Genomic DNA, 24458 nt, shown 5'->3' with positions numbered 1-24458 from the left:
TTGAAACATAGTAAGTAATATCGGCTTCTTGATACTTTTACTAGATAAACACAATTTTCGTCACGCCGATTTTACGCCAGTCAAATTCGCCAGAGGCCCAATTAACACCAAGGCTCGATGACGCTCCTTTTTGGTTTATCATTTATAAAAATTACAAGTAATTCGCTGACATGAGTACACACACACATAATTATTACAAATATTTTTAGAAAACATGCATAAAGGAGCTTCAGTGACCCCAAATTTACTTTTAAGTACTTAATGGTGACAAAAAATTTTTCAAGACAGCATAGCTTTTCACTGACTATTTTAAAATAATTACGTCCTGTTTTAAATTTAATTTGTAAACTTAAACTTAATTAAAACCAAAATAATAATTAAGAAAATACCGAAGATATATGAAAAACATTTTTTTAAGTATGTGCTTATCGTACGAAGGTTGTTACCGCTTCATAAATACGTTGGTAGACACAAAAAATATCACAAACTAAAACGCCTGGCGCAACCTTTATAGCAACACTGCACTTTGGAGTTGTAGCATTAGCGGTCTTTGAATAGCTCGTTTTTGAGCCTGAACAACGGTTCTATCTTAATGTGTCAAAACTAAGGAAGTATTTCTTTTCTAACAGATCATTATGGTGCGACTACAGCGAGTTACCTTCACAGCTCTTCATCAGTATCTTGGCCTGAGCGCCGAGTTGGTGAATCCAGTAAGTATTGTTCGGTTACAAACAAGAATTAGGCCTTGCGACATTAATACTCTGTATGAGTAAACTGGGTAAATCATGTGTAACAAACTTTAGTCGATTTTGTCACGTAACCTATCTATTTTGTATCAATGGTACACGATGCACACATTGCCGCCACAAAAAATATTTACTACCAATAGAGCTCCTTGTGAAAGAGTTGGTCCTGGGAAGTACTGCTACCTTATCTATTTCTGCCGCCAAGCAGTAACGTGAGCATTATTGCGTTTCCTCAAGGCGACGGGTGCAGTGACTGCCCTTCAGGTCTGCGATTTAAAGTTCTGAATAGCACTGAAACTGTTATGGGTAGACGTGTTGCTTATTACCAGGCGAATGACTTATTTGAAATTATGAAAAGCCATATCAAAATGGCGGAAATAATCAAAATGTTGGACAGGATCTACGCCGAAAGGTTCATCATCGTCATTTCCATAATTTTACCCAGTCCATTCCATTTAATAAACTTTTAAAATTGTTATTTTTATTTTTAGGGCCGTGATAAACGTCGCCCCAACACGGTGATACTATCCCCCGGTAAAAATAAAGGAGGTGTAGACAACAGCACTAGCAGCACGCTATCTCCGCATCATAGCGAAAATAAACCCACCGTTGATCATACGGTACGTTCCACCGTTAATAATGAGTTGGCCAAACTGTCCGTGCGGTTTTTGCCACAACCTAACTTTAAACAGAAAAATAACATTTTTCTTATAATGTTATTTTGTCTATGGACATTTTAAAAGTAATATTTTAGCGCGCATATTAAGAGCAGGCGGGAAAGTTTTAAATTTATGATTTATGAAAAATGCTGAGAATTGGTGAGTCGTAAAGGTCATGATAATGCCAAACCACACACATCTTTATAAAGTTGTCAATATTAAAAAAATATTGCAGTTATATTGGGATGTGTTACATCATCCACCGTATTCGCCCGACATTGTCTCTTCAGATTTTCACTCATATAAAATTCTAATTGGACACGACATTCACAATGAAGAGACAATTAAACGACACTTAGAGCAGTATTTTATAAGGAATTTTTATGAAACTGGAATTCTAGAATTGAGTCATTTTCAGGTTAGTTTTTACTACCTAATTTCGGTGTCAATTTTTTATTATTTAAGTATTCGAGTATATATCGTGAATTTTTAAACACTATTCCAGAATACTACACTCGAATATAAAATAATATTTCATGATTGTCGCGTAAGGAAACCGAGACACGCGGCTGTAGATGGACTGTAGTTAGGGCGCTAGTAATTCTTTGCCTGTGCTACCCTGGCTAACATGATATAGAAGTACTCACGCGTTCCTCTCTTCACTACAACGGCAGCGGTGCGGGTGTGAGTATTCAACTGGGCAGGAAGATGGTGCAGTCTTGTTCGTTTGTAATACAAACGACGTAACGTGATCAGCCACAAAAATATAAGAGATAAAACGGAATAGAGTAATTATAACATTTCAAGCACAGGGCGGATTTTTTCAGCGACACTGACTGCCAACGTCGACACCGACGACACCACGCAGACAGTACGCGGGGCATTCGACATAATTGTAGATTGAATAACACAGGCAGAATATCGAACAATGATAATGTAATAGTAGCAGTAGAGGTCCTTGTAAAAGAGTTCGTCCAGAGTACCGCCTACCTACCTATTTCTGCTGCCAAGCAGTAATGTCAGCGTTACTGTGTTCCAGTTTTAAAGTAAGGGTGCTGGTGAAATTACAGGTACATGAGACTAAGTCAACTTACGTCTCAGGGTGACGGGCGCAGTGGCAGTGCCCCTCAGATCATTGCAATTTAAAGTTCTGAGTGGCACTGTAACTTTTATGGACAGGCGTGTAACTTACCATCAGGCGCACGGCTTGTTTGTCCCGTTACTTGATATTATAAAAAAAAATCTAGAATATTTGAAATTAAGTAGAGGAAACTAATCTGAAAATTATCGAATTACCCAAAAGATGCCAAACGATTGTAGATCAACATCACCTAATTTATTTTTAATTGTTTTTTATTTCTATTTATGGCACAATAACTGACATCAGACACAAGCAATGTAGAAAAAAAAACACTAAAGATTAATGCAGTAGGCATAGCTGTGCCCAATTAATAAAAATGCAAGTAATTTTATTTGCTCTAACTCTAAGGTTAAATCGTGCAAAATAGCTGCGCTTTTGTCGAATATTTTTTCATGCAGTTAATTTTCCCACTCTCCCTCCGACACTCGGCCGAAGAAATTTTCTTCAGCCGAGCAATCAACAGCCCGTGAGGATGCCGTGGAGAGGCGAAACAACTGTCGGGTATATTTGGTGGTGGTGTTTGTGACTGTAGTTGTGCTTGTGTTATTTATTTCATTAATTTTAAGCGGAGGGAGGGTGGAAAATTAACTACATGAAAAATATTCAACACAAGCGCAGCTATTTTGCACGATTTAACCTTCACAGGGTTCGCGGAATAGCAAATTAATTTACTTCCATTTTTATTAGCACGGACTTCCCCAAAGTAACGCTATCATATACGTTGAATCTATTAATTTCTTGTGCCCAATTAATTATCAGAATAGAAAAAAAACAAAAAGAATACGTTATTCACCTTAACGCAAGAAGAGACCTCCTAAAAACAGGCACACCGCAGTCAAAGACATCACTAATATATTATTGATTGGAGTTTCGCATTTGTAATTTTAAATATTTAATTTATAATATATTTTGATGTAATATATTAATATATTTTGATACCGCATGGACTGTTTGATCAACCGTGTACTGTACACGATGAACAGGACATCAATTCTTTTCTGTACAATCCAAGTTACAAGATTTGTGTTTGAAACTAAAATATACTAACGTTTGTGAATTGTTAACCCGGCAATGCAATGCGGTTATTAACCCCTTAAACTAAAATGCAGGAAAGTGGACACCAGGTATCATCACCCATCAACATTCAAGGTCGCCGTCCACGACCGGACATGGTGCCTGATATCACATCCTCTAACACGCCCCAGGTAAGTTCTACTATGTAAATGTAACAAATGTATCTTCGGAAATAGTACGACAAGAGAGATAAAAATGATTACAACTTTTTTATAAAAATAAATCGACCTCTGAAGATCGTGGAATTACATCTATTTGCCAAGTTTTATTGAAGTCTGTTACCGGACAGTGCGCGAAACCAGATTCACCCCTAGATTGCCACCCTTAACGGTGGAATATTTTCTCCAAATTTAAATAACACCAAATACTCAGATACCCTCTTCAAAAAATGATCATCAAAATTGGTTCACAAATAATCGCATAACATACACAAACAAAAAAAGTTCATTGAGAACCTTCTCCTTTTATGAAGTCAGTTAAAAAAAGTATTTTTTTTTTCCTTACTGAAGATTTTTTTATTTCGACAGCAACAACCGGATGTTCAGCCAGTTTCCTCTTCGTTGCCGCGAATCAAAGAGAGCACTTCGTTAAAGAAACATAATAATACTGAAAACATGGATGAACAGGTACAGTAGCAGCGAAAAATCCCGATTCCCCTCGACTTGCGTAAAGTAATTGGTTAATATAAGGGCGTCTTCAAATTAGACGCTTTGAAAAGCCTTGCAGTGGCGCCGCGGGGTGTGTGGCACGGCAACCTTACATCTAACGCTTCAGTAATTTTTACTGATTGTGACTGCAAAAGTGCCGCGCGAATTACAACCCCAAGGTAAGGGTTTGCGTTTTTAAATAGTTAATATATGTCACAAAATGACACTAAAAGCACATTAAAAAAGTGACCTTTGAAGTAATACTATAGGTTGAATCAACCAATCTGGGGGTGCGTTCCGATTATGTCGTGACAACAGATGGTCGTGCAGTGGGTTGTATATTTAAATGAAGTTGTTCACATATACAACACGATTAACTGTCGTTCACGATTTTTTTCACGTTACGACGACAGATCGTCGTGACAATGGAAAGAGCTAGATCGACAATGTGAAATGTGACGACAGATAATCGCAGCTTCAAACTATTCTGTCGTGCAAACGACAAGGCGGCTGCCGTGAACCGATAAATTGTCGTCGCGATCTAATGGGAACAGCTAGACACGACAGTCGTTCAACGATAAAATAAACTGGCAGTGGGGCGGCTGCAGCGCCACAATGGCGCCACTGCGACACAATTTGAAGGCTAAGTCACCACTCTACAGTATAGTTGTGGCTTGGATTACTAAAAAATAATCAGAAACATTCTTGGACTGGATTATTAAAAAAAAATCAGTACAGAGTACTAAAAAACTGTCCTCAAAAGTTCGTGGAATTACATCTTGCGTGGCGATGGGCTGCTGTACGTTGTGAATGCTTGAGATCCTTTGAAATGATGGATGCTAGGGAATCGAGTGTATTATTATAAGATATTTGTCATTTAATTTAATTTAATTTTATTTTTATTTCCTTTTTTTTATTTTTATATCTTATTGTTATTATTTTTATAATTATCTTAGTTTTAACGGTGCAAACTATTTGTTTCAAATATTATAAGATAAACTAATAATATATAATATATCAAATACTATAAGGTAAACTATATTACGTTTATTAGCGGATATTAGTGTCCATGATCAACAATAGTTTTGCTTAACTTACGGATCCAATTTAATAATAATAAATATTAGATAACATCACATACTTTGCTCTGATCCCAAAGTAAGTAGCTAAAGCACTTGTGTTATAGAAATTGGAAACAACGACGGTACCACAAACACCCAGACCCGAGACTATACAGAAAAGTTAGTTTTCGACACTGCTCTGCCGGGGATCGAACCCGGGTCCTCAAGCCACACAATCACAGACGCCGGCTTTTATTTCACCATACCATACCAAATCGTAAATGTCGTAATCTATCTTCTAAGAACCTAAAGTTTCATGTTATATTTTTCAGGCGTTAATCCAAATAGCGACTGAAGCGTTCGTCAAGGAGCTAGGGTTAGAAAATGATACATTGCTACAGGGCAATGTGCAAGTACGAGATCTGCCTGCTGGCACTTATATCATGAAAGAGGAGAGCCACAAGGTAATTAACTTAAGTCATTTAATATACACGGTCAGTGATAGAAGGTCAGTTATGACTGGTCAGATATACCTAACGTGACCATTATTTTTTCCCTCAGTGCGGGACGCCTGTAAATTTATTCCTATTTTAAAAATAAAAGACATGTTTATGATAATTACGGAATGCGATAAAAAAAAATAAAAGAACTAATCTTGTGTAGTCTGGTGCTCGACGTCTGGTTGGCTGGTTTTATATTATTTTTCGCCTTCGCGCTATTTTTTAAAATTTATTGTGACGTGTGTTCTGTTTTGTGAAATCGACACTCTTTTTTTAGTATTTTTTGGATAGTGGGACACAAAGCTTAAAAACGGGACATATGGCTACACATGTTAGTCCCGACACGCGCTATAAAATTGGAATAAGCGCGCGCTATTGGCTGTCTCAATAAGATCTAATTTAGATTCAATTATATCGCGCGCGTCGCGACTATCATGCGTAGCCATGCTACGGGGGCTGGTCACGTTAGATATGCCGTACTTATTTAATGATATAGCATTCTTTCTATTGAAATAACTGAATTTATACTATTTTTACAACTTAAAATAATTTGCTTTTGTGATTTATTTCCGCAAGATGTGCACTAAATCGCCTGGTGAGCATTACATTAAACAGGTATTTAGGACAATATTAGTTTGATGGTTTTGAATCCGAGACTACACATAACTAGATAACTCGAACCGATTTCGGACGTCGCTTGTGCACTAAGTCCGATTCCAATCCGAGAAAATACTAATGTCGCTTGTACACCTAGAGATAGAATGATCTCTGGCACGTTTCGGACCGTCATTTCTCGCATTCGGAACTGATACGAATCAGACGTAGTGCGTATACGCTCTAACACATTTAATATCATGGTTTTATCATAATGCCTTGATACGAGTGTTACGGATTTGACTTGACCTCGTTTAGACTAGTGGTTGAGTGACTAGAACCAATTTCAAAAATGATTTTTTTGAAATTAGTTCTAGTGTGGAAGTGGATTTCATTATTAGTGCTCATTGTACAGGCTGTTTCATAGTTTGAGTCCAAATAAACGGTGTGATTGGTACATTATTATGTTACTTTACATATCGAGTTTTTAGGTTTCGGGAAATTACGCATTGGAAATGAAACTACTTTTCCAATCTCAATCGCGTATATTTGTTTTTGCAACAAACAAATGAACGTTCCCGGTTCTTTCCGACATCACTGGGGTATATTGACTAAACTAATGTATAACTCATGTATTTTAAACAAAGATCAAACGCTAAGACAAAATCCTTCGATCCGGCTGGATTCGAACCAGCACCTTCAGCATACCGTGCCTGATGATTTCCCAACTGAGTTACGAAATGAACCAGCAAAACTTACGGATATTTCTTTGCAGAATTTTTTGTTTTTAACAACTTTTTTGCCGTATTGCCATCTGTAGGACCATGTGCCTCTATGGTCGAACATTTACCATGCTGGTCTGCCAAGAAGAGGTCTTGGGTTCGATTCCCGGGCCGGGAGGAAGATTTCTATGGCCTACATTGTGTGCAATTTGTGACTGTCTATGTGTATGTCAATGGCACCCGCGAGACACGGTTTCCCCGGGCTATGAGTGTGCGCGTTATTTATTTATTTATTATTTATCTATGTATCATGTATTTTAGTCTAAGTTTTTAAGGACTATGGAATAGTTCCATACATATCGAATGAAAAATTCGATTTAAATAAGTGATTTATCCGTTGGTTTTGTTGATAAGCCTTAATCTAATAACTCATTGAGATGTTACACTTTTTATGTAAAATAATGATTATGTAATCTAATGACTTGTACAGAAGAACTATGATAACTGCTACAACTGTTCAAAGTCGCATTTCTGTTGACACACATTGCCTGGTACTTCACATGTAGTCTTATCCCAATTAATTTAAGGAGCATTTTTAATTATTTTGTATGTATTTTAGATTCAGTTAAAAGTGCACCATACATTCATTGAGATAAGGTTATTTTTTATCAGTGTTCGGATTTTCTAATACCAATATGTATCAACATCCTTGTACATCTTTTGGTAACTAACTACATCAATCCTTAAAATGTTTATTGTAAGTATGTATCGATATCGATTTATTATGTTCTTTATAACGTATCATATAAAGTTGGTATTTCATTGACAGGACGTAGCTTTGGTGCACCTTCTCTCTGGTGCATTATTGGTGTCTCAAAGAGTGGCTGAAGGTGACGGAGAAGTTCACATGTTTACCGCTTATCCAGGTAAAACATTTGTTATTTCCTTGTGATATGGTTAGATAAATTTTTCACGCGTTATCGGTTTCTGCCGCCTTATATTTTTTTATATAGTTGCACTCAGAGCTTTAAATCGCAAAGATCTAAGGGGCACTGTCACTGCGCTCGTCACCCTGATACATAAGTTGACAAGTCCCTGGTGCCTATTATTTTACCAGCACCCTTACTTACCCTTCAAAACCGGTACACAGTAATGCTAACGTTACTGCTTGGCGGCAGAAATAAGTAAGGTGGCAGTACTTCCCTGGACGAACACAAGGAGCTCTACTATTAACTGTTACGTAAATTGTCAGTCCTCCCGCACCTCAGGCACCGACTCAGTTAACTTTTTCTTTCGGTGACCATTTCGATTCGTTAAATTAATACTTTATTTTGAAAATGAAACTATTTTTCCGGATTTAAATCGCGTATATTTGTTTTTTCATACAAATAGACGTTTCGGGCCGTTTACAGGTACCATAGTCACGGTTGACCATGTTGATGTCAATTTTTTTATCTAATCCAATATAATTTATTTCCATTCAATGGTTTTCCAGGGGAGGTGGAAGGAGGTCTAGCAGTTTTAACAGGCGAGCCTAGTTTCTTCTCGATCCGAGCCAAACACTTCTCCCGCATCGGTCTTCTGTCTAAGACTACAGTCTACAGCATCATGAGGGAACGACCTTCGGTTGTGCTGCACATTGCTAACACTGTTGTGAGGAGGCTGTCGCCTTTTGTCAGACAAGTGGATTTTGCCTTGGATTGGGTAACTTTTCCTGTAACTTTTACGTAATTGTTTCATATTGGCCAATTTTCATTTCATTCATTCATCTCGGCCCGTTAACTCCCACTACTGGGCCTCCTCTTTTGTACGCCAGCTTATTTTATTTATTTTTGAAGATGGAGTAAAATGACAGTTCAATGCGCAAGTGATGCCCGCTTGCGAGCAGCTAGTGATTGCAGTCGATAAATATTCTATCGATTGAATATTGGTCACGCTTATGGAATAAATAGCCGAACTTGTTTCATTTGAATCATCCTCGACCATTATTCATCCAATTACTGAGCACAAGTTCAGTTGAATTGTCAATTTTTGTAACTTCTTACATACATGCAGTGTGTTTAACACTGTCTTTATGAAAAATACAAAGAGGAGACTATAAAATAAATAAAGAGGATATTTTAAAGTTTTCATTTTAATTCAACATAGATAATCAAATTCGGCTGTCCTTGTTAAAATGTATATGAATAGAAATTGATCTCGATACTAGTAGGCCAACTGTCCCAATAAGAATAAAAAAGGCAATAACGCAATTAGTAATAATTAGAACGTCGTAACATTCGCAATTCAGTCATGGTTTGAAAAAATTTCACAATCTCGATAAAATTATCGACAACAACTACATAACTATTTAAAATTTTATGAAAACTGTCAACCCTTCAAATGTCATTTTACTTCGTCTTCAAAAAAGACAGACTAGCAGGTGGTCTGCCTTGACGTCTCGCTCCAACCGGCACCACGCGCTATATTTGCTTCATGTCAACCCAAGATTTCATCGAAGGTATTTTCTGATCGAAGTGTATTTACTTCTGCCAGGTGTTCCTAGAATCCGGCCGCGCAGTGTACCGCCAAGACGAAGAATCAGGGTCCACTTTCATCGTGCTGAGTGGGCGACTGAGGTCCGTTATCACACATCCCAATGGCAAGAAGGAGTTGGTCGGAGAGTACGGCAAGGGCGACTTGGTCGGCATTGTAAGTTTAACTTTACTTAATGGCTAATAAGCAGTCATCGGAATAGGTAGAGTTTTTTTACCTAAACTTTGAGGAACAGGGAAAGTGGAGACTTAAGTTATGAAGACAGTTTCTAATTGTGACACGAAAGTAGAGTCCGAAAGTTAAAACTTATACTTAGACTACACAAAGAGTGGATGCAATAGTTTTAGATCCCGGAGGAATGGCCATAAATCAACAGTATGTTTGAAATACGTATCTTAATAACATTGACCTACCAACAAATGGACATCGCTTCTAATACAAAAACCACGAAAAAAATGCCCGAAGTTAACCTATACAAACGTTGTGACATGTAACGTAGTATAAAAAAAAACTAAAACATTTAATTTTAATTTAACGTCATTGCACGACTGCCTAATCTTGCTTGCAACCATTTAAGGGCCCAAAACACCGTATTCCGCTTCTACAGGAAACTTAACAAAATTCACCATATTTAGCTCCGACTGAAAATTACTTCAACAAGAATAATAGGAGCAGCATTTATTGCATTAATGTAATAAATTATGTGAATTAATTTTTATATATATTATTATGTAGAATTTTGTACAATTCACTTATAGAAATAATAAAGAGTTGGGCATTCTTGAACGAAATGTTGATAGAATGTTCCTTTAACAATGAAACACTACGCATTGTATACCTAAATAGTTTTTGCGTTTTATTCCACTACATTTGAAAAAATAAAAACAAACAAACCCAGGTATATTGATTGTATTATTAAGGAAAGTTTAATCACCATATCTAATCTTAAACAAGTAGCAGTGGAGGTCTTGTGAAAGAGTTCGTCTAGGGAATTACTGCCACCTTACCTGTTTCTGCCGCAAAGCAGTAGTGTGAGCATTACTGCGTTCCGATTTTGAAAGGTAAGGGTACTTACTGGTGAAATTACGTCTCACCTTATATTGAGGATGATGGGCGCAGAGGCAGTGCCCCTCAGATCTTTGAGATTTAAAGCTCTGAGTGGCACTGCAACTGATATGGATCGACGTGTCGCTTACCTTCAGGCGCACAACTAGTTCGTCCGGTCACTTAGTTGTTATATAAAAAAAACTAAATTAAAAAATAAACATTGCTCCCGTCACTTGGTATCATGAAAAAAAAAAACATTGCCCTTGTTACATCAAAGTTGGTCCCAAGTTTTATAGAAATTTGCCCATCATTCCACCATTCTGCCCTGGCCCTAACCATTACAAAAAAACATCGTGACGATACCTGCACGTCGTAGATTCACAAGCCTGAGAAGATATATGTTTGATTAATTTACAATATTGTAGGTTGAGATGGTGACCCAAACACGTCGCAGCACGACGGTGATGGCTGTACGAGACTCGGAGCTAGCCAAGTTGCCTGAAGGTCTCTTCAACGCCATCAAACTGCGCTTCCCCGTCGTCGTGACACGGCTTATCAACTTGCTGGGACACAGAATTCTAGGTAAGAAGTTTTCTGGTAGGCCAGATTTCGCTTAATGGTCTATACAACCTCAAATAGCTTTGGTTGAATCCGCATAACAGTGAAAGTGTTGAATTAATTGCTTTGGAAAAAAATGTAAAATTGGGGATATACACTGATTAGTATACCGTGTGAAAACACGATTCCTAAACATGTTCACGATAGATAAAAAACGCAAATATTGCCACGAAATTTTACAAGTAAACCGCTGGTATTAAATTACATACTAAATATTATGTAATGTTTCAATTTTCGTTCATTATAGCAAAGCTCAAGTTAAACAATTGACGACACCCGTCAATTGTTTCGAATTCGGGCTGGCCAATCGGAGCGCAGTTGACACCGTAATGATTTGGCAGAATAGTTTTCAAACAAATTAAATGACATTTCGTCTCTATTTCTGGTTATATAATCGATGATCCCTTGACATTACATTTTGTGACAACATTGATAGTATGAAATAAATGATTCTGTCATATTTTTGTTACGTAGGCTCTTGGCAAAAGCCAGCAGCGGCGCTTGGCGCGGCGCCCATCGAACAGAGACCTGCACAGCACAACTTCTCCACAGTCGCCGTAGTGCCTGTCAGTGACGATGTACCACTAACTGCGTTTACTTACGAGCTTTATCACTCCTTATGTGCCATCGGTAAGTGACGTTAAGTCTGCTTTACAGTTACTAGTAAGTAGTAAGTAGAATTTGTATAAAAATATTATTTTTAGAATTTAAAGTAAATTGCAAACATTTAACACCCCCACAGACGATACCTCGTTTCGTTAGATCGTCAACATAATTGTATCAATCCATTACTACCCTTTTGGCGTTTAAGTTAATCGTTAACGATGTATACTCTCGTTTCATCATTTCTATAATTATGAAACGGCAAACCGTGTAGACAAATCGTCGCGTAGCAGCAGTAGAGCTCCTTGTGAATGAGTTCGGCAAGGAAAGTACTGCCGCCAAGAAAATTTGTCCAGGAAAGTGTGCTGCAGTAGAACTATTTAGGGTAGTATTGAGAGTTTGAACGCTAAATCCGAATATCGTCTTCCGAATTTGAAATACCTTCAATTCAACTCATTATGTTCGCGGACCGAAATAACTATAGTGTTATTTGTATTAACGCCTATGCACTGCGTCTGTTCTGAATTCGAATCGGCGGCGGTGGCGCCGTGGAGGATGTAAAATGATACAGTACTAATTCGATATTAATTACAAAATAATTAATAGATTCAGGCGTTACTTTGCGGAAGGCCATGTTAATTATTATTAATTATATTATTAATAATAATTATAACAAACTAGTGGAGTCATTTCACATAAAAATAATTAAATATCAATTCAATAAAAAATTTAAATACTGTGAATAGCGACATCTCTAGCCGGGACTGGTAGCTGTAAAGGTATCTAACTGGGTGACGAAATATCATAGATTTCTCATAGATGACGTTACGACTAAAAAGTAGTTGAAAAATCAAATACAAAGATACGACGCAAGCACATAGAAAAATTCGTGAGGTCCGCTGGTTCGTTCCGTGGCTTGGTCGGTATAACGTCTGGCACGGTGTGCTAGAAGACGTCGGTCCAGTCCGGCCGGATCGAAGGAACTTTTTCTGAGTGTTCGATCTTTGTATTAATATTTATAACAAACTAGTGGAGTAATTTCACATAAAATATTTGAATATCAATTCAATAAAAATTTTAATAAAATGGAAGTTAATTAATTTGCTACTCCCCGCACCCAGTGAAGGTTAAATCGTGCAAAATAGCTGCGCTTGTGTTGAATATTTTTTCATGCAGTTAATTTTTCACCCTCCCTCCGCATAAAACTAATAGAATAAATAACACAAGCGCAACTACAGTCACAAACACCACCACCAAATATACCCGACACGTGTTTCGCCTCTCCACGAGGCATCCTCGGGGGCTGTTGAATGCTCAACGCTCGGTCGAAGAAATTCTTTGGTTCTCTTTCTGTCATTTTTATTAACAATTACAAAAATTTTTGTTATCTTGCCTTAGTTAGCAGTGGCAGTGCCCCTCAGATCTTTGCGATTTAAAGCTCTGAGGCAACTGTTCTGAGGCAACGTGTGTCGTGTTCCACCAGACGCGCGAGTTGTTCGTCCCGTCGTTTGGTTTCATAAAAAAAGTATATATAGCCTTCAAAGTTAAAATTTTATGAACAGGTCCCACTGTTCGTCTGACATCGGACGTGATTAGAAAGCTGCTCGGTCTGACCATCATGGACCCCAATAACGAATACCGACTCAGCTCATGGCTTGCGCAACAGGAAGATAAACACAAGGTAAGAATAACATATAATATTATGCACACAAAAACATTTACTGTTGGTAAGGAGTTCTGCTGTAAACCAGCACTGCTGCATCCCTTGTTGAAAGATGGGCATAGAGTCGGGGTCCCACAGCCAGTGATGCAGTGAGATGCGATCTTAAGCATCATTATACCTCCTTAATATAGAAAATCTTTGTAAGCAACGGCTACTTATTTTTTATAAGGCAGACCGTCTGTCTGTAAAAAACAATAATCCACTTCACAAACACTCTGTTAAATAAGAAGGAAAACTTTTCTTATGTCGCTCCTCTATCGGAACACTCGAAAGCTCCTACCGATACTGCCTCTCGCGTTGCGATTTACTGTTATCGATTATACTTAAACCAATATTGTACAGATTGGTGCTTTTTGGAATTTATTTTAGAAAGACTACTTGAATTAAACGATGTATTAATAAATAGTTACTTAGTGCCATCATAGCTAATCAAAAGTAAACTTATAAAATCGATTACAATGTTAACTTTTTAATTGCTTGAAAGGACTAGAAACGTTATTTTGCAAAACTTTGTTTTACTGCTCATATTATTAATTGTCTGGATTACAATTAAACAATATATTATTAATTGCCTACTTGGCCGAACGGTTACCATACTGGACTGCCACGCAGAGGTCCCGAGTACGATTCCCGGACCGGGAGAAGTTATGTATGGCCTACATTTATTTCTCTCGTGTAACTCTCGGTGTAACTAGTGGTTGTTTATGTGTATGTCCATGGCACCCGCGATACAGGGTTTCCCTAATACGGGGCTATGAGTGTGTGCGTTATTATTATATTTATTTAATTATAAGATTCTGGAAAAAAACCGTATCTGCATTTGTACTTTATGGATATGAATAGCTAGAAGTTGTTAAAAAACTAATTCCCATTACTCGACTACTTGATAAAAACGGATAATATATATGTATTAGTGCTAGTGCGGAGCTAGTCTGCGCGTCAAAAAAATAAAAAATTTTTTTTTAACAAATTACTTATATTTATAAATAATTACTGCTAACACAAGGTTATTTTAAGTCACTCGTATTTTTTTCTTTATTACTCAAAGGAACCTAAACATTTATTTTGCTGGGCTTACTTTTACTGTACACGTTTGAAATGGTACACTTCAATATTAGATTTACACTTAAAATTGCCCAACATTTTATGACTGTAGTTTTCCCGACTAAACAAACCCCATGTGTTGCAGGTGGCATTATACCAGTGTGATCCGAGCTTAACGCAATGGACGCAAAGGTGCATCAGGCAAGCTGACTGCATTCTCATCGTCGCGTTAGGAGACAAACCTCCTAGCATCGGGAAGGTAAAATACAATAATAATAATAAAGTTTTTTGATTTATTGTTTCAGCAACAGTTTAATATACTTAATACTTACTTACATTATTATAATAATGCAAGACTGGTATGTAAGCCGAACACGTCATTGTCATAATCACTTAAAACAACATAATTAAAATAAGAAACTATTTATACATTATTCTATTAAAAATACACATTTAGTTCCTATTGATTATATCAGAGTAAATTTTAAATAACAAAATATACATAAAAACAGAATTGAAAAGTCCAAAAACAAAAATTCAATTGTCTCGTTAGTTTATTGAATATAGGCAATTTTATTGAATATCACGATGTTCTGAGTGGAGAAAAGCTTTCATAGATTTCTCACAGATGGCGCTACTGCAAAATAGTCGTGAAATACCAAAAACCCGGCTAAGACCTGCAACAAGCACATAGAAAAATTCGGAAGATGTGCTGGTTGGTTCAGTAGCTATTTTAGGAGAGCGTTAGCCGCGATATGCCAAAGGACATGGTTCGAATCCAGCCGTATCGAAGGAAATTTTGTGTTCGATTTTTTTTGTTTTTCATGAGCATAGCAGGTGGAGGTCCATAGTCTCTGCCTACCCCGGTGGGAGATAGGTGTGACGATATGTAAGCAAAATAACGTGTACTCATTGCAGATTGAAAAAGAAATCGAGCGTCTGGCTATACGTACGCAAAAGGAGCTAGTGCTGTTGCACCGCGAAGGGGGCCCGAATCCCTCTGGCACTGTTCATTGGTTGAACATGCGTACGTGGGTCAGTCAACATCACCACGTGCGATGTCCGCATCGGATGTTTACACGGAAGAGTCAGTACCGCATTGTGAGTACATATCTGTTGCATAGGGTATACTCACTTCTGTTAGTTTTACTGTTCAAGTTATTTTAGCGTTGACTGTACTTCTGCAAGTAAGCAGAAATTACAAATTTTATCGCATTGCATTGTTTTACTACAGGCGAAAGTAGGCTGTTGCATATATATTACTAACATCATAAAAAACAACTTTTGCTCCGTTCGGATGCGTTCCGGTTTTCAAGAGTAAGAGCTGGTGAAGGCACATGGAATTTGTCAACTTTCTGTCTCAGAATGACGAGTAGAGAGGCAGTGGTCTGAGTGGCATTGTAACTGTTATGGGTAGGCCTGTCGCTTAACATCAATGCAAGCTTTATTTATTATTCGTGCCGTCAAAAATAAATAAAACAACAGACGATGTTAATTAAGACCAATTTATTATGTCAATTTAAAGAAATAAAGTTTTTTTATTTGTTGTTAATTTACTTTTATTGCGTACTAATTGATGTTGTCCATAGTTTTAGAGCAAATATGTTGAAATAATATTTGTATTTGGGATTTTATGGTATTATTATTTTATGATTAATTTTTATTGAATTTTGTCTATTTATATAATTTATTATTTTATGCATGCTATGGGTCGCTGTTACCAGAAATTTTATTTATTTATTGTTTAAATGTTTATTACAGAATCATCGTAAATATTATGACACCTACAAGTTTTTTCTTGTCAATTTTTCAGAGCGAACTATACAGCAAAGTGTTAATGTCGGAAGCCAGTGTCCATTCCGATTTCTCCCGCCTGGCGCGATGGTTGACTGGTACGTCGGTGGGGCTTGTATTGGGCGGAGGGGGGGCGAGAGGCGCTGCCCACGTTGGCATGATTAAAGCTATTCAGGTTTGTGTGCTTTGATTAAGAAAATATATTTATTTTTATTTATTTAGAATGGACATCCAACACAATACATAATATCCAGAGTATAGCTAAAAAGGTACAAATAAAATATAAAAGCATTATGCATATCGCACTTACAGGCTACCACAGCATGCTAGTAGTAATAAGCGGGTTTTGTGATAACATGTATTCGTATGAGGTTTACACTTTCCAAGTTATATAGCAATGGGTTACACATTAACATGATTATTTAAATTGGATTATGTTTGCTTCGTTGTTTTGTTTTTGTTTTTTTTTGTTTTGCTTTTGCTGTCTTTTCTTTATTTATTTCTGTATATTTTTGGGTTGCAACGTTGAAAGAAATATATTCTATTGTATCCTATACTGTTCTTATTGAACTTTCAGGAGGCCGGGATCCCTATAGACATGGTTGGAGGCGTCAGCATTGGGGCCTTTATGGGCGCTTTATGGTGTATGGAAAGGAACATCACCACTGTTACTCAGAAAGCGAGAGAATGGTCACAAGTGAGCAATTTTGATCTTTGATACAACTTTTCTGGCAGCTACTTCCGCTAAATGATAAGTTTAGTCATCGAAAGGGGAAAAATTTACCAGTCTCCTGGGCCTCAAGGTTTTGAGGATTTTCTATACTGACTGCCATTTGCTATGTCAATAGCGTTTATTCACCTCTTCACACGACATCTATGATCGCGGGTGCCATGGATACACACATAGGCAACCACAAATCACACCCTAATTCATGAGACAAATAATTGTAGGCCATACAAATATTTCTTCCGGCCCGGGAATCGAACCCGGTCCAGCATGGTGACCGTTCGGCAATGGAGGCAGTTAAACTACTATAGGATAATAATAGTATTATCCTGTTTGTAGTATTATCAGTATTATCATCTTTATGTGACTGTTATGTAATGAAAAGGATTACAACAGGAGTGTGAGGAACATCACACGAGTGTTTTAATGCCTAATTATGTACAGGTACATACACTGCTTTACCTATACACATGTTATAAGCTCTCTATGATGTGTTCAGGAACCGCATGTTATGACTGGCCAAATGTAGGCAAATTAAAACTTCTCGCGCATTTCACGCAACCGTAGTTTTTATTTAATTCATACATATCCATATCAAGTAGCGTGAGAAATTTGTCAGAATTGTCTGCTATTGACATTTCATTTCGAATAAAACAATCTCGACTGATATTAGAATTGAGGTCGAATGAAATTGATTTGTTTTTCTTAAGTTCGAAATTTGAATGTCATAATAAAGTCGAATTCGATGTTATTATGAAGCAATAATAACATTTTCACAGATAAGAAATTTGGTCTAACAAAACAGTTTACCTTTATGCTGGTCGTAATTTACGGTTTTTGAACACATCATAGTGTATGATATGTGTGTAGATAAAATTGTTTTTGAAGACATCAAAGCCGCACGTGAAGTGTAATTATGCATGAATGGCAAGTTTCCATAAATTTTCCACAGAAAATGACCCAATGGGGTAGCCAACTTCTCGACCTGACGTACCCAGCAACATCAATGTTTTCCGGTCGGCAATTTAACCAAACGATAAAGACGACATTTGGGGAGGTCCACATTGAGGACCTTTGGCTTCCATACTTCACTGTCACCACTGACATCAGCGCTAGTTGCATGAGAGTGCATAGACACGGTAAGTACTTGTATTTATTAACACGGTTTTAAGGTAAACACACAGTTCCTTATACCAAGTCTGATGGCATTATCAGCATTTTTCTGTCTTCTTTAACTTGCTGATGAATTACTGCAGAACGTATAATTGACGTTTAATATGCGGAGTAAGAGTCGCCTATAAATCCCAAGTGTATCGATGCAATCGCGCGTTTGCTTTTCAGCAGCGATGCAAACACGATGCAGTAGCGATGCAATCGCTAATCGTCTACCTTTACAATGCGTGAGCCTTTAGAATATTTAGGTATTTTGAGTTATTTCTTGTTATCATTAGTGAATTTTTTGTCACCATTGGTCGCCCCTAAAATCTGGCCGACCTTTACAATGCGTGAGCCTTTAGAATATTTAGGTATTTTGAGTTATTTCTTGTTATCATTAGTGAATTTTTTGTCACCATTGGTCGCCCCTAAAGTCTGGCCGCCCTAGGCCCGGGCCTACGGGGCCTTAGGGTAAATCCGCTATTGAGTGTAGCGATGCAATTGCGCGTTTGCATCGATGCAATCGCATATAAATAGCAAGTGTAGCGATGCAATGCAAAATGCTGCTAAAAGTCGTCGTGTGTAACCACTCTTAGGGTCGTATTCCAGAACTCTACTCAATGGTCAAGTCAGGATTTGAGCAGACTTGAGTATGATTTCAAGCACTGAAATACGACCCTAATGGCAAGGACTTGAGTATGATTTTCAGTGCTCACTGCAATACTCATGTCCTGACTTGAGTATTGAGTAGAGTTCTGGAATACGACCGTTAGATACAAAAATATTTAAATGCTGATGATGTCACTCGACCTGGACTACTTTGCCGACTAATGAAATAAAAAAATTGTTCGTGTTTAACTTTCGGCAACAGACGCGTATCATGCTTTAGAGGTATGCTATATTTATCAGCACGCTTTTGTAGTTAAAACACTAGTGAGTTCACTTGAAACGTTTCTTTGTGTGCAATCATATATTTTGGCATCTGCTCTACACTTAGTAAAAATCTAACCTAAACTCGTCTATTCTTCTTTGACGGAGAGTATGCTAAATTTTAGCGTGGTGCTGAAATGTGCTGATAACTGTAGCATAAGCTAAATGGTTAAGCGTTTCATAAAATGATAATATAAGCAGTGATTTGTGAACTACGTTATTATGCATTGCACCCGGGTTGGTCTATATTAAACGTGTGCTTTGGCAGGTGCCTCACGTGTTTAGTGTAGACGTAGTGTTGAAACGTACTGTTTACAAGTGGGATCCAACCCTACTACCATGAGCATCTTCTACATCGAGCTATATTATATTTCAAGCTGTATTTGTACTTTGAACGTGTCCGCAACAAAATGTAAAGTTATGAATCACTGCTTATGATTTTAAAATGGTTTTTTTAATAAAATCACAATATATGATAAAAAATAATTCATAATATTTGACAAATACCACAATATTCAGTTATGGCTTAAATAAATGTGTGTATTAAAAAAAATATACAAAATGAATAACGGATTGACAAATTATTGCAAACAATGACAGTACAGAATTAATTGTATTAACAATGAAATTACTTGTTTCATATTTGAATTGGATTTTAACATACTAATAAGTATTGCTATCGAGTTTCTTATGTTTTCGCGATTCCTATACATTGGAAATTAAACTATTTTTTCGAATCTAATCGTGTATATTTCTTTTTTTTTTTTAACAATCCACCTTTCGGACTCTTTACACGTGGCCGACTGAGATGGTAGTCATCAATTAGTTACGTCTAATATTATTGCAAACTACCCTACTCTGAAATCGCACTTGAAACCAATACAAAGTTTTGGAATTGTTAAAACACGATATGAAAATTAAAAGAGAAATGAATGGATCTAATTATTAAATAAAAAGTCCTGGTGACCTGTAATACAGATCATACGTCTAGTTTAGGCACCAGTCTTCCACAGTATAATATATTGTTTTATGTATTTTATTTTGGATATTATGCCAATGTATTTTGTATATTCTGGTGAGAAATAAACTTATTATTATTATTAATTGCGAATAATGTGATTAATTTTATTTATACATAAAATTTTGTTATCGATTTATAAACGAAAAAATGCATTTCGTCGCCGTAGAGCGAGAAGTCACTAAGGGACATACCACACGTGCATTGCGTCGGCGTTGCGACGTCGCAACTGCGTTGTACTATTATATAAATCAACACGACATGCCCCACGGTGCGTTGAAACAGCGCGCGTCGACACAGCTCGTGTGGCACTTAGTCCGTTGAAATCAACGCAGTTGCGTTGACGCAACGCTGACGCAATAACCGTGCGGTACAGTCCGCGAGGCCTAAGCTGAGCTTTGCATTTGTGTGAGTGCACATAGATAGTGTAGGTGTGACGTCGGCCTAGAGGGCGACGCGTCCTTCGCTAGGTTTAAATCGGTTTAAACTGCTTTTTGTCAACTGGCCTGAGGCGCGGTGCATCCCTCGCGCGACGCAACTCCGCCGCGCACCTTTCACACTTCACCTCTTGTACTGGTAGCAGCGTGACGTGTTTAATTCTTAATATTTTGTTTTTGTGTTCGATTTATTAGTGAAATGGCTGTCAACACAAATAAACGAATTATACGAAAACCTTTAAATAGCCAAGTAAAGGAAATTTTGTGTAATTTAAATAGTTATTTTAAAGACATGAACGACAAAGACATGTCAAACCCAGGTATGCGCGTTCAGTTCCAAAAAATCCCCATTCCTTCCACTTCCCCATCTTCAGGGTACAAGCTGCAGGACAAGCTCAGCCTGCTGGGGATGAGCATCCGGAAGGACATGAGCAACAAAGAGTATATAGAGAGCGTCATCTGTACCGCGTCGCGCAAGCTTGGCATCCTGAACAAGGTGCACCGATTTTTTACTCCAGAGCTGCGATACCTGTTGTATAAAGCTCAGGTCCGAAGCAGCATGGAGTACTGTTCGCACCTTTGGGACGGCTCTGCCAAGTACTTGCTCGATGCCCTAGATGGACTGCAGCGCTAAAAAATGTCAAATGTCACTACATCAGCCCAATTGGTAGCGACATCGACGGGAATTCCGCTGTCCACTGTCAAAAGAGTTTTATTGGAAGGTAAACGTCTTTTGGAAGACGGAAGCAAATTTAAGTCTCCGAAAAAGACCAGATGCAGGAAAAATATCATTATCATTGACGATTTTGATAAAGCGGTAATCCGAAGAACTATTCACAACTTTCACATTACTGATAAAGAGGTGCCAACTATGAAACGAATATATGAAAAGTTGAAGAGAGAAATAAACTATCCAGGTTCAATTTGGTCATTGCGTAAAGAAGTGTCTCTTTTAGGATTTAAATGGAAAAGAACAGAAGATAATAGAAAAATTCTAATGGAAAAACATGAGATACGTTATCTACGTATACATTTTTTGATTAAAATTTCCGAATATCGCATGGCCGGCCAGTCGTTTATACCGACGAAACATACATAGACACGACTCACACTTCTTCAAAATCTTATTTAGATGGCAGCACTTCTGGTTTGAAGAAACCAATTTCTAAAGGAAATCGTCTAATAATAGTTCATGCCGGCGGAGAGGACGGTTTCATACCAAATGCACTGCTGATGTTCAAAGCAAATAAAAAAAGTGGTGATTACCATAATAATATGAATGCAGCAAACTACACGAAATGGTTACAAACGCAATTAATTCCAAATTTAAAGCCCAATAGCGTTGTGGTGGTAGACAATGCATCTTACCACAATTCGTTAGAAAATCCCGCTCCCAACTCAAATAGTCGTAAACAAGATATGATTGACTGGCTCAAGTATCGCAATATCGATCACTCTACATCGATGCTTAAACCACAACTCTATTAATTGATACTGCAAAACAAACAAAGATTTATTGAATATAAAATTGACACTTTACTTAGAGAACATGGTCACAGCGTCATTCGTCTACCACCCTACCACCCGGATTTCAACCCAATTGAAAATATATGGGCAATGATAAAAGGGTACGTGGCTAAAAAAAACGTGTCAATGAATATGGATACAATTATGAGGTTAGCGAAAGAAAAAGTTGACACTATCACTGTAGAAGAATGGAAAAATGTATGTGACCACGCAATAAAAGAAGAAAAAAAGTTTCATGGTCACGATGCCATTCTTGACGATATAACGGAACGATTCATTATTAACACAAACGATACATCAGAGGAGAGTGAAAATGAAGACGAGAGTGATAAAGAAAATGATGAAAATGCAATGCAATGTAAATGCAATGTCCGGTGCAGAAGAATTGTTATAATTTTTTTATATTTGAATTTTATTTATTGATCTCTGACTTCTCGGTCACACTTACATATGTACACATGGTCATCGGTCATACATATCATAGCTGGCCTTTATTTTAACAATTTAAGCTATTTAGTTTTAATTTATTTTTAAACTAGAATATCTCTCCCACTTATGTTAAAAACCTACCTAATACTAAAATTTATTTTTAAAAGTTTTTTGTCTGACTCTACTTTTGGTGATCACTCACACAAATGCAAAGCTCAGCTTAGACCTCGCGAACTGTATCTCCCTAAGTCGCAATAGACCAATACAAATTGGCCTTCAAACATCCAACCCAGCCGTCAGAGGGCAATATAAATTCGCCATTTGCGACTTAGTGACTTTTCGCTCTACGGCGTTATTGGTTTTCAGCCTGTTATTTTTTTTTTCTACTTTTAAATCGTGTTTTCTCAATTCGACACTTTTGAGTTACGACAGTATTTGGTTTCGTGTACGAAATGTAGTTTACCGAAGAAATTCCTTGCTTTTGTTGACATAGCGTCTGACACGGTTTGTTAGGAGACGTTGGTTCATATCCAGCCATATCGTAGTATTTTTTTTTCTAATCTCGATCCTTGTTGTGAATTATAAAAAACTAGTGTAGTAATTTCACAAAAAATAATTTACTATCATGGTGGGAAACACCCTGACTTTCAATTAAAAAAAAATAGTTAAATTAAAGTTATCAAATAAAACGAAATTAGGGGAAAACAACTATAAAAATAATAATTTTGATTGCCTATTTGCAAAGGTTTTCCACCAAAGTAATAATCTTATGGCCAACGTACAAAAAGAAATTATAACTGAAATATCTTTGTAAGAGACTGGAGTCCATACTAGATACACTTCTGGATACATAATTCGAGCCACCACGCATTTTCAGTATTAAGTGCCCTAAGCTTAAACAATGTTTGATTGATCAAAAACTATTACACAAATTTGAAACTAGTATACTAAACTTCTTTTCCGTAAGTCCTTGTTGGGAATTTGGATTTGCAAAACCGGGGGATTTTTTTTTTCGACGATAACACTATTTTTATATTCTAGCCCTTTACGACAAAAATGCGAGGCGGTTCGAATTATGTGTCCGGGAGTATATAAACCTGTGTCACGGATCTCCAGGCTCTCACAGGACATGTGCTTGAGAGAAAGAATATTTTATTTTTAGTCTAGTCTACCGATTTAGGCCCGAAAAAATAGGTCAATTTCCAACGTGTTGCTGTTAAGCAATTTTTTAATACTATTGATTTATTTTTATTCATGAGGATCATTGAAAACCTGTTGCAATCTGTCAATCTGGATTAAAATCTTATTAACACAACACATTCATGGACAGGAGTTTATGTATTACTTTGTGGTAAGAAATTCTCGGTTTGTTTGCACTTTTACTAACCCAAAAAGAAAAAACATATGATTTCGCTTTTTATTTTTTAACAAAAATATCATGCTATTTTTTTTAATAAATCAACAATCGTACTAAAAATTTAACGTCAATGCCTTTGTTTTTAATGCGATAAATAACTAAAATGAATAAATTATTTGTGTACTTTATCAACTTTTGCATGATAACAATGCCTGAAATCCGCTGACCGGATGTAAAGGTATACGTGTGCGTATCTTTGTATAATTATTGTATCAATGTTATAATCATGTGGCTTCATATTGGATTAATATTGAAGCTGTTTTCGTTATTTTATTAACGCGGATCGTCTATGCTATTGTATGATCTTCAA

General features: G+C 37.0%; 1 protein-coding gene across 6 annotated transcripts in view; it reads left to right on the top strand.

Moving 5' to 3' along the window:
- LOC113233292 (neuropathy target esterase sws) overlaps positions 1 to 24458 on the top strand; it is a 60525-nt gene that overhangs the window by 19877 nt on the left and 16190 nt on the right. For 5 of the 6 annotated variants that reach the window (XM_026468359.1, XM_026468358.1, XM_026468361.1 and 2 more), the window contains exons 7-23: positions 630 to 710; positions 1238 to 1366; positions 3656 to 3751; positions 4148 to 4246; positions 5661 to 5792; positions 6405 to 6443; positions 7974 to 8070; positions 8640 to 8848; positions 9680 to 9835; positions 11152 to 11308; positions 11819 to 11974; positions 13510 to 13628; positions 14860 to 14973; positions 15633 to 15815; positions 16528 to 16683; positions 17086 to 17205; positions 18188 to 18374. In XM_026468359.1, coding sequence (XP_026324144.1) covers positions 630 to 710; positions 1238 to 1366; positions 3656 to 3751; positions 4148 to 4246; positions 5661 to 5792; positions 6405 to 6443; positions 7974 to 8070; positions 8640 to 8848; positions 9680 to 9835; positions 11152 to 11308; positions 11819 to 11974; positions 13510 to 13628; positions 14860 to 14973; positions 15633 to 15815; positions 16528 to 16683; positions 17086 to 17205; positions 18188 to 18374 — 2230 coding nt within the window. The remainder of the gene's footprint in view (positions 1 to 629; positions 711 to 1237; positions 1367 to 3655; positions 3752 to 4147; positions 4247 to 5660; positions 5793 to 6404; positions 6444 to 7973; positions 8071 to 8639; positions 8849 to 9679; positions 9836 to 11151; positions 11309 to 11818; positions 11975 to 13509; positions 13629 to 14859; positions 14974 to 15632; positions 15816 to 16527; positions 16684 to 17085; positions 17206 to 18187; positions 18375 to 24458) is intronic. The other variant, XM_026468360.1, reaches the window with a different exon arrangement.

Source organism: Hyposmocoma kahamanoa, unplaced genomic scaffold (genome assembly GCF_003589595.1).
Source record: "Hyposmocoma kahamanoa isolate Upper Pololo Valley unplaced genomic scaffold, ASM358959v1 78, whole genome shotgun sequence".
NCBI classification, from domain to species: domain Eukaryota; kingdom Metazoa; phylum Arthropoda; class Insecta; order Lepidoptera; family Cosmopterigidae; genus Hyposmocoma; species Hyposmocoma kahamanoa.
Note: the sequence above shows the minus strand (reverse complement) of the source record. Positions and strands in the feature narration are given on the sequence as shown.